We start from the raw sequence: 16,267 nt of genomic DNA on the forward strand, positions 1-16,267 counted from the left end.
CAGTCTGATGAGTGACAATGAAAATATGACTGCACAGCAAAGTAGAGGAGTTACACTTCCTCCGGGGGTGCCTCTTCCCCTTCTTTAGGTGCCTCTTCAGGGGCTTGGGGAGGTACTTTTTCAGGGGCTTGGGGAAGACGACCTTCAGGTGTTTTGGGAGGCTTTGGAGGTCCTCCTTTGTCCGTTTGATAAACATGGTGATAGGCACCTACTGTCTCTGCTTCTTGCTGATGAGGGTGTTATTATAGGGCGCCATTGCTGCATCAAGGGCATTTGTGAACTTTAAGGAGCATTCCATATAAGGATCCCATGCCGAAGGTGACTCCTGCGCCTCCTTGGTTATCCTCTTAAGTTGGGACAGACGCTCCAAAGGCAGGCCCTTATCATCCTCCTCATCCTGTCCCCTGAACCTGGTGCGTCTTCTTCCTCGCTGGCAGACTTCGTCAGTTCTTCCAAACCCTGGTACATCAGGGGGTAAGAGTGGGTATCAGTGAGGGGTGCCGACTTCATCCTCGGTGATGTCATCGAAGCCTCTTCCACCAAGCATCCTCGCCAATTGGACTGTTATCCATGGCCAAATGTTGAATTTCTTCAGGAGAGAAGCCCTTATAATCACGTAAAGACTCCAGCCACAACTTCATCCAGCATGCGTTCAGGGTCTCTTTTTTTCATATCCTTCAACAATCGGTCGATGACGGTCAGACGTGGCAATCGTGAATTTATGCCAATAGTCTTTCAGCGTAAATTCACTGTCAGTGTCCATTGCATTCACAAGGTAGTCAAGGGAATTACGTATGTAGAGTGCCGTGAAGGAATGGATCATGCCCTGGTCCATAGACTGGAGGGGAGAGGTGGTGTTGGCAGGGAGGAACTCAAGCTGGACTCCGTCTTAATAAAGATCGAGAGGTGGCCACCAGCATTATCCATAATCAACAATACCTTGAACTCCATGCCCTAGTCCTTGAGGTATTCCTTAACTTGAGGGATGAAGCTCTGAATGAACCAGTGATCTGTAAGGACTTGGTGATCCATGCCTTGGGGTTGTGCATCCAAAACACAGGCAGAAAGTACTTGTTCTTATTCTTGAGGGGCCCTGTGGTTTGCAGCCTTGTAAACGAGGCCTGGTTTCAGCACAAAGCCTGCTGCATTCCCATACATTATGAGGGTAAGCGTATCCTTCCGGGCCTTAAACCCGGAGGCTATGGTTTCGATCTTCATGAGGTATGTCGGGGAAGGTATCGTCTTCCAGAATGAGCCAGTCTTTTCCATAATGAATCAATAACAGTCAAAAACTGCTGGTCTTATCATGCACTGTAGAAACTGTTTTTGCATTACCCAAGAAGCTAACACTCACGGCCTTTCTTACCTCTGCTTCTTGCTTCTTATTGTAGCGCACGGTACTCTCGTTCACACCACAGTCTTCTTTGCTTAGGCTCTCTGCCAGAAGCCTTAGAAGGAGGAGGGTGTCTAGGAGGCATCATAGGGCACGACTACACAGGTTAAAACTGCAAAGAAAGATGTGTAAAGTACACAGGTACACAGTGAAACACTAGCACAGTACAGTAATGTAGAGGCACACACAGTGAACTGGCAGAGATGTGGCTTCTGCACATACATTTCAGAGAAAGTCTTGGGGGTAGACAGCCAATAAGCATCAAGAGTACAGCCAATGAGGGTCAAGGAAAATGAATGGCATTCCAGAATTGGCTACTCTGCAAATGCCAGCCAATAGCATGTCAAGTAGCATTGCTCCTAGGTATATCAGCATCCCAAGATGCATTTCCCTTCGCTAGAGCTTTGCGTTTCACTTTGCTTGGGGCAATCATTTTTTAAGAGAAAAATATTTACTGTATCGATATTTTGCTGTGTCTACATTAAAATATTACTGTACGATTTATATTCATGCATTTCATGATGACCAACTGTATTCTAATACATTTTATGTCAAGTTTTTGTTTTATTGTGTTAAACATGAAATGAGTTCTCTTTGCTTTCTTCCGCCTTGCATTCTCTACACATTAGTTTCCAATTGTTGTAGGTCTGCATCTGTGCCCTTTTTCCATGATTTCCTGAGAATTCCAACAGTCCTTTACCCTGTTACTTCCATATCTACTTTTCTGTCTAACTGTCCCACATTCCTCATTATTAATTTTGACAGCTGTTCATTATTCAGATGCTAAACACCACCTCTTTCAATAATTTCTTCTTTTAATTTGTCCTCATTGCACTTGACCACAAATCTTAGCATTTTGTAGTCTCACCATTATAAATGTAATCCATTTTCTTTGTCAGTGTTCATATTCTGCTGCAGAGAGCGATCCAGACTTTTTTGCATGTCATAATGTGATATTTTTATTTGTCAGAAGTCTAGTAATCTTTTTTCTCTTTATTCAGATTATTGTTACTCCTTTTAGCTGCTTTGCTGTCCGTTATGTTACTTGCAATGTCTTGCTCTTATATTTATATCTTGGATGTAGAGAATCTCTCCATTTATACTTTGTTATTATGAGCATCTCTTTTTACATCATCTGCAAATGTAACATATAACATATAATGCTAAAAGAAATATTTATGATTTTAATCAAAATTATACCAAAACGTGGCAAAACAATTTTTTATTTGACAGGCATTGATTGGAATGAGCTACAGATGCTAATAACAGGGCATGACATTCAGCGCCTTGAAAGATATGCAAACAATCTAGCCGATCGTTATCTCATCAATGATATGTTCCCAAGCCTAGCACGTCTCTACTTTATGAAGAGGCTTCCTACTGTTCAGTTGTCACCTTTGCAGTCGGTAAGTTCTGGGTTTTGTCTGTGGACTGATCAGAGAACCCAAGTCATTCCTCTAAACAGATAAACCAAGTAAAAATTCTCTCTCTCTCTCTCTCTCTCTCTCTCTCTCTCTCTCTCTCTCTCTCTCTCTCTCTCTCTCTCTCTCTCTCTTGTTTATCAAATCAGTCATTGGAGTACTTTAAACTAAGTGTTGGACTGTTTAAACGTGAGGCTTTTAGATTGAAAAATTTGTTGAAAAATATAAAGAAGTTAGTACGTAGTTTTAAACTAATTTTATATTTTGTATGGTTACCATTTCCATAGTTCTTAGTGCTAAGTATGTTGTTTCCATGCGTAACCAGATTTTCCCTGGATTATCTCCTTCCTTACCACCTTGACAGTTTACCATCTGTTGGTTCACTCTTTTTGTTTACATTTTTACTATTTTTTTAAACATATATATATATATATATATATATATATATATATATATATATACAGGCAGTCCCTGGTTAACGGTGGGCTCAGTTAACACTTTCCTATCTGTATAATTACCATATCACCGAGCGTACCTGAGACTCAAGGTATCTGGGAGCGCTCGATAGTGCGAAAAAATAATTATTTCGAAAATTCAGCAAAAATAGAAAAATTTTATGCCAACAACGTTCATTTTGCTGTCCTTTTTTTCTAAATGTTTATATTTTGTGGTGGAATAGTCAATAAGAGACCCAGCCCTCTAAATACGAAAAAATGTGAGTTATTTAACGAAAAAAAAAATTCTTTACTTATTTTTATATTTTCGTTCGTAACCCAAAAACTATGAAAGTCAGGCAAATGAATTATTTTTTATGAGAAAGCCAACAAAATTCTCTAAATATCGACATATAAAACAATGGAAAACGAATAAGTCCAGTTGGTGAAAAAATTGATAGAAAAGAGGGTGAGAAACAGAGCACTCTGCCCGGCGTATGGTGAGAATTATCGCTAGAAAAAATTTTTTTTTTGAAGAGCCCTATCTCGGTTATTTTTCAAAGAAATTACTTTGTAAATATACGAAAATGTAGAGGAAAAGTTGAAGAATAAAGGGAGAGTCAAGAAAAATGGCTTTGGTAACGGCAACAGTTTCATTTTGACATTACAAGTTGATCGAAACAAAAAAAAAAGTTACCGTTGTCAACATTATCGTTCGTAGCTCAAAAGCTATAACAGTTAGGCGAATTAATTATTTTTTATGAAAAAGCCAACACAATTCTCTAAATACTGACATATAAAACAATGAAAAATGAATAAGTCCAGTTGGTGAAAAAATTGATAGAAAAGAGGGTAAGAAACAGAGCGCTCTGCCCAGCGTATGGTGAGAATTATCACTACAAAAAAATCTTTTTTGAAGAGCCCTATCTCGGTTATTTTTCATAGAAATTACTTTGTAAATATACGAAAATGTAGAGGAAAAGTTGAAGAATAAAGGGAGAGTTAAGAAAAATGGCTTTGGTAACGGCAACAGTATCATTTTGATGTTATAAGTTGATCAACGAAAAAGAAAGTTACCGTTGTCAACATTATTGTTCGTAGCTCAAAAACTATAACAGTTAGGCGAATGAATTATTTTTCATCAGAAAGCCAACAGAATTCTCTAAATATCAACATATAAAAGAATGAAAAACGAATAAGTCCAGTTGATGAAAAAATTGATAGAAAATAGGGTAAGAAACAGAGCGAGCTGCCCGGCATACAGTGAGAATTATTGCTAGAAAAATTTTTTTGAAGAGCTATAGCTCGGATATTTTTCATAGAAATTACTTTGTAAATATACAAAAATGTAGAGGAAAGGTTGAGGAATAAAGTGAGAGTCAAGAAAAATGGCTTTGGTAACGGCAACAGTTTCATTTTGACGTTATAAGCTGATCGAAACGAAAAAAAATTTTACAGTTGTCAACATTATCGTTCATAGCTCAAAAGTTATAACAGTTAGGAGAATGAATTATTTTTTTATGAGAAAGCCAACAAAATTCTCTAAATATTGATATATATAATAATGAAAAATGAGATTCAGAGCCCTGCCTAAAATCCAGACGTCTCTTATGTGATGCACTAACGCGTTTTCTGCTAGTTTTACCGTAAAAACTTTGCAAAAGCATGATGGAAACTGTTCTCTATTGACGTCACTGTATGTAAACAACCACACGTGTTTACCCGAGCTCGCACGCATGGTCTCTGACAGAGAAGTGTGGCCTGCCAGGCCTGCGTGTGTGGGATCAGCTGATGTCATTGTGAGAATTTTACTATGCCAGGGATTTGCGCATGCACAGTACAGGACCTAAAAAATTTATAGAAAAAGAGGGTACGAAACAGAGTGTTTCCAATAATGTAATCCTACACTTTATAAAAAAAAATGTAAGATACTAGAGAGAAGCGTGGGTAGGATCAGCTGATTTCATTGTGAGAAATTTACTATGCCAGGGATTTGTGCATGCGCAGTATTGAAACTGCTTGGCTGGTTTATTGATGCCTGAGTTACACGGAAACCACCAACTGTCCGAAAATAAAAAAAAATTTACCCCTACCACACGTACGAAAAATTTCAGTAAATTTTATGTAAAATTACATCAGTCAGGAAAGGCGGGGGGTAGGGTGATTTTGCATAATATTACGTCAGTTGGACATGAAAGTGTTAATGGCAATCTGTTTACAATATAGTGGACTGAGCGTGCGCAATAATTATTTCTTCTTCTAGCAGGTTTGATGAAGGAAGGAAATAACCTGGGTACAGCTTCACGGTTAGATAAGGGAAAGAGTCCTCTTATCTTTGAGTCCATTTCGTACTCTATCTTGGGTTATAAGTGTTTATATTTAGTAAACCCACCGGATTTGCGTTCTCACAATTTGCGAACTCTGCAATTCATGGAATTTTCTGTGGAACCTATTTATAAATTATTCGCAGGAAAACTCACCCATCTGCAGATTTTTTCGTAGAGCAATATTCTGTATTTTCATATTATTTCCATGATTAAATACGGTATTGTAGGTACACATACATTTTATGATAATGATTTACAGTACTAATTTTCAAACATTAATATTAAGTTTAATAAGATTAAATATTAACATTGAATAATAAGAATAAGAATTCTCTCTCTCTTTCTCTCTCCCTCTCTTACTGAGATGAGAGAATTTTTATGCATATGTAATATGTGGTATGTTTGTCATTTTTGTATGATAAATAAATGATTTACTAATTTTCAGATATTAATATTAATGTAAACACAACAAAATATTAATTCATTAAAGAAAATATAGTATAGTGAATTAGTAAGATTTTAGTTCAATCCCTGATCTTTTTCTGTATCCGACTTATGGGAAGGATGAAGGTGTAACTCTCTCTCTCTCTCTCTCTCATCTACTAATCTAGATTATGTTCTTTATATTTCATCTCTCTCTCTCTCTCTCTCTCTCTCTCTCTCTCTCTCTCTCTCTCTCTCTCTCTCTCTCTCTCTCTCTCTCTCTCTCACTGAGATAGATTTTTTATGCATATGTAACATATGTTTATTTGTTTTGTATATGGTACTGTAGTTTTATAGATAAATATAATGTTACTTTGTTATTAATTTTTTCATATTTTCCATGCTATAATTACAACATTTATGCATTTCTATGGTAAATTATGTAAAATTTTAAAAGAAAACATATTGATTCCCAGTCTTCTCAGAAGCTTGGCACGGGGGCCGGTGTATAATCTTTCTCATGCCAAAGGATACTCAGAATGTGAGAGATGGATAGATAGATAGATGGAAAGGGAGAGTGGTTGATAGAAGGATAATTCTCTCTCTCTCTCTCTCTCTCTCTCTCTCTCTCTCTCTCTCTCTCTCTCTCTCTCTCTCTCTCTGTGTTATTGGCTGGAAGTGTTAGAAGTATGTATCTATATATTTTTAGGTAAAATGTATAAGATGACTTTGAAATGATATTAATAATATAATTTCAAAGATTAATACAGTAATAGGATGATAGTTTAAGGTATATTTTATGTAGGATGCTAGTTTAAGGTATACATTTGGTAAATGAACTTTCAAGATAGGCAGTTATAAGCTTTTTGAGAGGGGGCCGGATGTTAACTATTCGGGAGGGGGGGGGTTTGGTACGCATCCCTTGCGAATATGGAGGGTTTACTATATGACACAATACCTGGCCAAGAGACCGACTAAAAGAGAATAGGTTTCATGTACGGAATAATGATAACAACAAAATGGGAAGCCTTGCTGATAGTAACTAGAAGTGTCTGAAAACTATCAGTTCTACTCTATGGAGGTATTGTGAGATGCCAAAAAAAATAGGAGACTACCCCATGCTGTCTTAGAATTAGACACACTCATATAGCCTAACAACTGGATATCTGATGGCTGGGTACCACCAACCATTTTGTAATGACTGATTAGTCCCCTGGACCAAGCATACCTGCTGGTCAAGTGGAAACGCAAGTGTTGGGATGGTGACGGTAGTCACCTCATCTGCTGGACACTACTTGGAAACGAAGTGAATTTCAGTTCCAGTTGTATAGTTTCAAGTTTATAGGGAGAGCAGTTTTTTATTAGCAGTTTTCAAGAAAGCATTGCGTGTTCAGGGTTTTTATGATTTTAATGTGATTTTGTAGCTTTTATTTTTAAAAGTATTTGATGGCTTGTGTGAAGTGTTTTATTTTATGGGTACAAGTAAATGTGTATGAAAGTGTTAATATGGATTTTAAATATTTAGCTTTTTATTTATGTCAGTGACTTTTTTGCTGTTACACTAGGTATTTTATTTTTAGACTAATCAGTCACTTTCTCTAAATGTCATTCATACATTCTTGCACATACAGATGTTAGTTTTCTGAAGAAAGAAGAGGACTCAGAACTGACCATATGCAAATTACTAAAATATTAACAAAATTTAAAAGTAAGTGCTGACAGAATTTACAGTAATGCACAGTAAACATAAAAATAAATACTTGGTAGCTACTCTCACCCCCTCATTCAAGTGTTTTTCTTTATGTATTTAAAGAAATGCTGTGAACACATTCCAGATTCATTCCTAAAATTTAAGCAAAATTGAGTAATAAATGAAGACAGTACATGCAGTAATATTCAATAAACAAGGCTAAACACCATTTACTTTTCTCTCTGTTTTTTCAGTCATATGTCTCTGTTTGGTAACCTAAGAAATACTTTTAATACCAAAATAATCATTGAATTATTAAATTGTTTCAAATGTTAATGTTCGCCAATGCTTTAAAGTAATTTACAGTAAACCCAAGGATAAACATTCTATTCTCTCACAAACACAGAGTCCACCACACCAAGTGAGTCAGACTGATCTGTGGTTTGACTATACCCAACTATGCTGTTGCTTACCAAGCTTCATTCAGAACTGGTTCAGCATAATGGGCCAGTCTGTAACAGGCTCTACCAATATTTTTTCTTTTTAGTTGGAGAAAAGGAATAGTTTTGTTAAAGCCATTTTTTATCATTTTCTTTAAATTCTTCATAGATTTGATTAAATGAATGCTGATTATGAAATGTTAGCTTGAAAAATGAGGTGCATTTATGGTATAAAAAGTTCAAAGAATTATAAGAAATAGCTAATGGTGTACAGTACTTACTTAGAAATTCTTTTTAAGGATATTTTTAAGAAAATATAGTTGTCAATAATCTGTTTTGGGAAGTTTTATCACTGAACTCCTGTAATTTATAGTATAATTGCATTCCACTTTAATATAGAAAAAGAAGATTTTTATAAAGTTTGTATTTTCTTGGTATAAAAGTTACTTTACAGTATTAAATGTGTTTATTTTTTAAAGGGAGACCATTCTTATTCAGTTTTTAAATTATTGTAATCATAGTACAGTATTAGGTTTAAGAGGGTAGATTTGTCCATAAAGATGAAATGAAAACCGTACTTATGTCAAATATAAGAATTCTACTGCATTAGTAAAGCAAGCAAAGACTTTAACGTGTGAATAAGGCTTGTATTACTCAGTGCAGTAGGTACATGGGCACTGACAAACAAAACAGAGAAGATTTTGAAAAGGGGTGAACACAGATGTTAAGAATCATAGCTAAAGTGCAGTGGAAGGATCATATTCATTTTGAGGAAGTTGCAGTGAGCAGTGTTGTCCAGCAGCTGTAAAAGAGATTGAGATCTCAAAGATGAGGTAGTTCAGACATATGATGATAAGAGACTAACAACTTTATTAGACGTTGAAGTAGTTTCTGCCCAGGAAATCAGGCCAGATGAGAATTCAGGTGGTAGAAAAAATGGGAAGAAACTAATTGTACATTTAACCCCTATAGAGAAAGCTAGACTTAAAACCAGTAATGATGATCGTGGTCTTTGTAAAATTTTACTCTGTGAAAAATTTGCATTAGAAAGTAGGAAGTGAAGACCTAAATTTTTACATTTTTACCAAGTATATCAAGAATTTCACAAAAATGAAATATATATTTTTATCATTTCATCATTTCAGAGTATAGTAGTTGGTTTAGGTCTACAAGCAAGAACAGTGGATTCAATGGTAAAGTTATTAGACCTACCAGTAGAATCTCTTTTGGGTCAACTCAATCGTGCTATACGTCGATTTTTGAAAGTCTTGTCATCTATTCAAGAAACAGCTTTGGCACTTAGTCTTCCTACTACTACGGCCACTGTTGCGGAGTTCACCCCAGTTGATGTCAGTCTTGAACAGGATCTAGAGCAGGCTGAAAAGGTAAAGCATTTTCCTTTCAGAAAATTACCTTGCATTTCAATTTTTCCATATCAGAAAATTGCTTTGCGTTTCAGTTTTTCCCTACTTTTATTGAGGTACTGCCAGGAAATGCTTGGTATAATTTTTATTTGTCCCTACACAAATACAGACATTCATTCTTTGCTCAGGGTATAGCTTCAAGTGCAAGCTGGAAACAGCCAGTTAAACTTACTGACAAGGTAGTTAACTATTGACAGCCCACCTGCTGGTCAGCACTCCACTTTGCTTTTGACCACCATCGACTCTCTGTTCCTGACCTTCACTGTTTTTTCTTACAAATTAACTTTGTTTACCATGAGTATTTCCTGTCTTTTGTATTTGTTGGTTTCTCTGGTAATATCATAGTGAGCCAAACCCAAAAATCACTTAGCCTACCTCTTCCATTCCAAGGAAGCCTCTGAATATGCGGCACTGTCCTGGTAAAGACAGGCCTTGTAAAGGGTTTCTCTTCTTTATGGAGGTGGGTACTCTTACTCTGTGTTTTCTTGCAAGAAACATTTCTGCAATAGAGGTAGTCCTTGTTCTCAGTGATGTTTACAACAAAGAAGAAAAGAGAGAAGTTCTCCCTTGTGTCGTTGGAGTGCAACACTTCATTGGTGACACCTAAGGAGGTCATAGGAACCTTTCTTCCTCCTGCTAAACTACCATGTTATTTCTACTCCAAAGGGATGATTTTCCCCTTTGCTGACACCCATTGACCATTCAGTGGAAAGCCACCAAGGGGGAGAGGTGACCATTCTGGCATTTCTTTGGAGACCTCTTTTCAGTCTGATGGAGAGTTTTCCTCTGGCGGACACTCTCTCTCTCTCTCTCGTGGCAAAAGGAAGTGCCACTGATTAACCCAACTATGTTTTCAGGTACAATGGAGGCTGAGAGACTCAGGAAGTTATGGCTTTCCCTAGGTCATCAGGAGAGTACAGTATCTCAGCTATGCTCACCCACCTCTCTTCTGTTTAGATGGCTCCCGTTAATGCTTCTACAGTGACTGTAATGACTTTGACTGTAATGACTTCTACAATCATGACATTGACTGGCTATCTGACCACCCCCACCTTCACAGTATTGCATGTGCCCTATGTCCATTGTCCAGAGGAGCTTGGTGTCATTGTCCAGAGGAGCTGTCATCATCTTCCTATTGGGGATTGCTGCCCACTGCGTGCTCTTCACAGTATCGGCCTTGGCTGTTCTTGGCAAGAAGAGGTGAACAAATGCAGGAGGAAGTCATCATCCTCATCTTTGTTGTCAGGTGCTTTCACCCTCTTACCTTCAACTCCCACTGCTTATAAGTGGAGGAAGAAGAAGACTGCTACATCCCCCTGCAGGAAGTCTTGTAAGGCTTCTGGTGGTTAGTCCTTGTTTGTGAAGAGGACTGACGGGGCACATGCAAGGGGTACCATGAGTACCACTGCACCCATTGATTTTTGCAAGGATGGAACCGCTACCCCAGGTTCCTTGGAATCCTGGCGTACAGGTACAAGTCAGTCAGTCAAAACTAGCTGGACCATTCAAGGTAACTGTACCACTGATACTGTTCTTCTGTCAGAAAGGCCCAGCTTAAGCAGGTGAAGGAGCACGCAGGTGCTCTCTCACCCCTCTCCTGTTCTGCAATGAGAATGACCCAAGAGTCCAGGGAAAGTGATTTGGCCTGCTTGGCTGTCTCATCCAGACCTAGCAAGAGGAGTTCCCTTGCTTCATCTTCTGCTCTTGTAGAAGCTTTGGTTTCTGGGGAGGTCAGGGTAGTTCATGGGACAGCCCTATCTCCCTGTTCACATGAGCGGGACCGCTCTCCCTGATCAGTGCAGACATCGTCACAGCATGTTGACAACTGCCCACGGCCCTGCCTATATGGGAAAGACTTGGTCTTTTCTAGGCAGTATTATCCCAACTCTCCAGGTTCATTGGACCAGATTTGGCTTTGGCACTTAAAATGGACTGGTACTGTGGTCTATCTCTCTGGCACTTAAAATGGACTGGTACTGTGGTCTATCTCTCTTCCTTGGAGTGAGGTAGAGGCTGCGATAGACAGGTTTGCGCATAGAGAATAATGACATCTTTGTTCACCAGGCAGTGTCACCTAAGGCCATTTGGCTTTTGCAAAGAAAGTCCCAGGTCTCCTCTGCCTCTCATAGGGGTCCCTAGTCTTCTGCTGCTGTAGGGAAAGGGGTGCAGTTGTGCCTTTTTTCAGTACCCTGTCCACTCATGAAAGGGAGGAAGGAGCAAGGGGAAGAGAGGTGGGTGCTAAGGGTTGTTTCTCCCCAGCTCACAGTGAGCTAACAGGGGACAAAAACCAAAAAAATTATTGTCTTGTTTCATCAAAATATGAAATTCCTAAGGTAGAAAAATTATGAGAAAGGAAAATGTATTTTATAATATTATTTAGGAAGAGTAGGCTCGACAGATGCCATCGTTATTAGAAGTTGCCAAGTACTGTACAGGTCACTCTACCATATGAAACACATGTTAGTCTACATCAAGTTTGGGAGAAAACAGCATCGTTATTGTTGGGTTGCTATTCCGTCAATTTAAAACAGGTTTTCAACAAGTTTTTTACATTGTATTTATGCGAGTAAACATTGTATGCATTGAGTATAACATGTAATTAATGCTAATTACATTGAGAATGAAAAAATGGTGAAAATATTTTTTCACATAGGTAACTTATCAAGTAATTACATAGCTATAGTTTCTAACTCACGCAGCACCGTTTTATTGTTAAAAAATCGCGGTAACACTTCAATTGTTTAGTGTAGGTGGCAAGCCCTGCCCACTAAAGGGAGTACCGGAAACTACTTAGCAGATAACCTTATTTTGTTTCTGCTGGCTCTCACGTAAACATCGGGTGTTTGTAGCAGCTTTTGTTCATTGGTTTTCGGTTGAATAACTGAATTCGGTGAAGTATTATTGCATATTTTGTGTCGCCTTCAAGCTTTCATAGCTTTCAGGATCAGCTTTTTCTAGTTTTTATTGATTATGTCTGATTCAAGTTCATGTAGTTATCACTAGTAGCAAAGGTTGCAAAATCAGATTGATCAAATTTGCATATGACTCTCATACAATTTGCAGTAAATGTAGTGATTGGGATGAGCGAAAGTGGAAGGTACTTAAATCTCACCTACACAAATTAGAGAGGGATAAGAAAAGGAAAGTGGCCGCTAGAGCCTGTGCCTGGCCCCCTTGCTTCCGAACCTGATGCCATTGCCAGTCTTGAATTTAGGTTTGGCAAGAAAATTAACCTAGTGGTGGAGTTAGGGGCATCACTGAGAGTGTTAATGGAAAAAGTTTATTCAGATAAAAAGACAAGTAGTAGTGTTGCAAGTGGAGGAGGTGGCTACTCGTCCCACCGGTTCTCCTAGACGAAGGTCACTGTCCTGCTCCCCTGAACCTGGGAGAATTCATACCGGAAGTCCAAGGGAGGCAAGGGGGTTTGTCCATGGGTAGCTGCTCCCTCAGTGGAGCCTGTTATGCATTCCCAGGTATTGGCAGACAGCCACTGGAAAGGCGTCTTGATGAATGTGCACCAGCTGTCATCCAGTTCCGGAGATTCTTTTCAGACGGAAGACACCGTAAACGCTTCCTTGATTCTTCACGGATGATGAAAGAGACATGCAGTTGACGGTTGCCATTCTCTGCTTTCTGTCAGGCAATATAAAGAGGCTAGCTGCATCTCACAGCCTTCCTGCAGTTTTGCTGTGGATCCCTTTGTCTCTGCCTTGGTCTGACATTCACTCACTGGGGAGCAAGGTACATGGGACAGCCAGAATACCTTCTCTCCTGACCGCCCAGTGGTTGAGTGCCCTTACTTGGCCCCCAAGTACCCAACGAACTCTCGCAGGTGCCCGTCATCATCATCCAAGCATCCGACTCCTCCTGAATACTCGCTGCTAGTTCCCAAGTGCCCGACGCCAGCTCCCTAGTGCCCGGCGCCAGCTCCCTAGTGCCCGGCGCCAGCTCCCTAGTGCCCGGCGCCAGCTCCCAAGCGCCCAGTGCCAACTTCTGAGCTCCTGGTGCCAACTCTTCAGTACCAGTCTCCTGCTCCGGAGTGTCTGGCACCCGCTTCCGACAGTGGGTCTCCTTCCATAAATCAAGACGAGCCTTCTGTGGCACCCATTAAACAGCAGTTAGCAGAGATTATGAAGTTGCTAAAGAAAGTTCCACCTGCCTCAAAGTCTTCTGATTTGTCCCTGTCTCAGTCTCCTCAGGAGAGGAAGAATTGGATCAAGAATCTGCCCCTCCTTCAGCCTATGCAGCTCTCTTTCAATATTTGCTGCCGAGCTTTCTTACCTTTTTTGCATCAGCTGCTCCGGTCACTAATGCATCGATCTTCCTAATGAGGAGCCATCCAGATGACAGATCCAGAGTACCCAAGATGGTGCTTTCCTCGTCTTTTAGGAAGCCACTCAAAGAGATTGAAGATTGGCTTTCCACTAAGAGCGAGCAAGGTAAGGCTTCCTTCGCCTTTCCTCCCTCACACTTAGTCTGCAGGATGTATCTTTCCTACGCCACTGGGGAAGCTCCTTTGGGAGTCACTGCCTCCTCCCAAGGGGGCTTCTCTGGCCTCATCGACTCTTCCCAACGCTCAGCGTTTTCGTCAGCGAAAATTATGTTTTCATTGGCAGAGCTTGACCACCTTGTCCAGCACCTCTTCAAGGTGTTTGAAGTTCTCAGTTTCTTGCACTGGATGGTGGGAGCGTTAGCCCAGAAGATTGAAGATTGCAGTGACGTAGTAGGAGACTTCACCTTGGACTGGCTAGGGGTCCTTTCTTGTGAAGACAAGACCATCAGGGATGGCTCTCTTGAACTTGTGGCTCTTTTCTATCTGGGGGCTTTGAAGAAAAGAGAATTATGGTGCTCCTTTACCAGTAAAGGAGTCACTCAGATCCAGAAGTCGGCTATGTTACTTTTGCTGTTGGATCCTCATCACCTCTTCCCTCAAGATACTGTGAGGTAAATTGCTTCGGACCTCCAAAAGAAGTCCACTCAGGATCTGCTGTCACAGTCATCCAAACACTCCAAGGATTTGTCTGCATTTATGCCCAAGACAGCCCCCCTCTTCAGCAGAAACCCTTTCAAGGGAGGAAGCCTAGGTCACAGCCTAAAACCTGCTGTTATGTCTACTTCTCTTCCAGAGCCATCAAAAAGGGTCCAACCAAGTCCTTGCCTAACAAATGAGAAGGAGATCCTTCGTGCGCCAGTGGGAGCCAGACTCCTCGAGTTTTGGGAATGGTGGAGGCTCAGAGGAGCAGAGCCATGGATTGTCAGGGTTCTGAAGGAGGGCTATGGCATCCTGTTCATGAAGAGCCCTCCCTTGGTCACTTCTCCCATCGCCTTGACAGCCTACTCAAAAGGCTCAGAGAAACATCCAGCACTTTTGGAGGAGGTATCCTCCCCCATCCAAAAGAGAGCCATAGAAGAGGTCGAGAACACCAGCTCAGAGGGCTTCTACAACTGTCTTTTTGTGGTCCCAAAACATTGGGGGGTTGGAGGTCAGTCCTCAACATAAGCGCCCTCAATCTGTTTGTCCAGAAGATGAAGTTAAAAATGCAAACGAACTAGTCAGTCCTATCATCCATTTACCAGGGTGATTAAATGATAACTTTGAGTATGCAGGATGCATGCTTCTACATCTTCATCCATCCAGACTCCAGGAAGTATCTAAGGTTCATCTTCCAGGACAAAATTTTACAGTTTCGGGCGCTTTGCTTCAGCTTCTCTCTGGCACCTCAAGTGTTCACTCAAGTCCTCGCTCCTCTAGCAAAATGGCTCCAGTTTATATCTGGATGACTAGCTTCTTCAATCTCCTTCAAAGGAAAAGTGCATGAAGGGCTTGAAAAAGATTCTTCTCCTCACGCAGGAACTGGCCATCATCATCAACCTTCAGAAGTCCCAGTTGACCTCGTCACAAGAGATCCTCTGTTTAGGGATGAATCTCAACTCTCTGACTTTTCGGGCTTTTCCATCTACCAAGAGAATTGCCAGCTGCCTTCAGATGGTCCACAAGTTTTTAGCCTTTTCTTCTTGCTCGGCTCATCAGTGAACACTGTTGCCCATCAAGACATTCGTCAGGTTAGGCAGACATCACACGAGAGTTTTGCATTCCTACCTCAAGGCCAACTGGGACAGAAAAGCACAGCTGGAAACCTACGTGTTTCCCATAACTCCGGAGATCAAATCGGATTTGCAATGGTGTTGTCTGAACAAAGACTTTCGGAAGGAAAGTCCCTTCCTCCGAGCCCAGACCTAGACTTCTACTCAGATGCCTTGGATCTAGGTTGGGGAGCTCTCTTGGGGAACCAGGAGTTTCTGGGACATGATCCCCAGAAGAAAGAACTTTCACATCAATGTCAGAGAGCTGAAAGCGACTTAGGGCTTCAGTGCTTCTTGACCCTAATTCAGAACAAGACTGTGGTGGTCCATGCAGACAATATCACAACCCTAACATACATTTGAAAGTAAGGCAGATCAAAATCGAGTGATTCTAGTCACTTGATTTATTCAGGGCAAACTAAATGTTCTGGCAGACGAACATGGTCAGGGAAGTGCTGAACAAGTTTCAGGCTCATCGCAACGTTACGATAACTCTCACAGCCCCTTTCTGGCCCACAAAAGAATGGCTCCCAGACCTGCTACAGTTGTTGGTCGACTTTCTGAGACTCCTTCCCCAGAAACCGTGTCTACTCAGACAACCTCACTTCAAGAGATCACCAAAGGTTGTCCA

At 40.4% G+C, this 16,267-nt stretch overlaps 1 protein-coding gene across 1 annotated transcript in view; it reads left to right on the forward strand.

Moving 5' to 3' along the window:
• The window catches only part of LOC136848545 (RNA cytidine acetyltransferase-like), a 427,260-nt gene that overhangs the window by 334,799 nt on the left and 76,194 nt on the right, over nt 1-16,267 (forward strand). Inside the window, exons 16-17 of the mRNA XM_067120821.1 lie at nt 2,627-2,799; nt 9,274-9,513. Of these exons, the coding sequence (XP_066976922.1) occupies nt 2,627-2,799; nt 9,274-9,513 (413 nt within the window). The remainder of the gene's footprint in view (nt 1-2,626; nt 2,800-9,273; nt 9,514-16,267) is intronic.

Source organism: Macrobrachium rosenbergii, chromosome 19, assembly GCF_040412425.1.
Source record: "Macrobrachium rosenbergii isolate ZJJX-2024 chromosome 19, ASM4041242v1, whole genome shotgun sequence".
Taxonomy (NCBI): Eukaryota; Metazoa; Arthropoda; class Malacostraca; order Decapoda; family Palaemonidae; genus Macrobrachium; species Macrobrachium rosenbergii.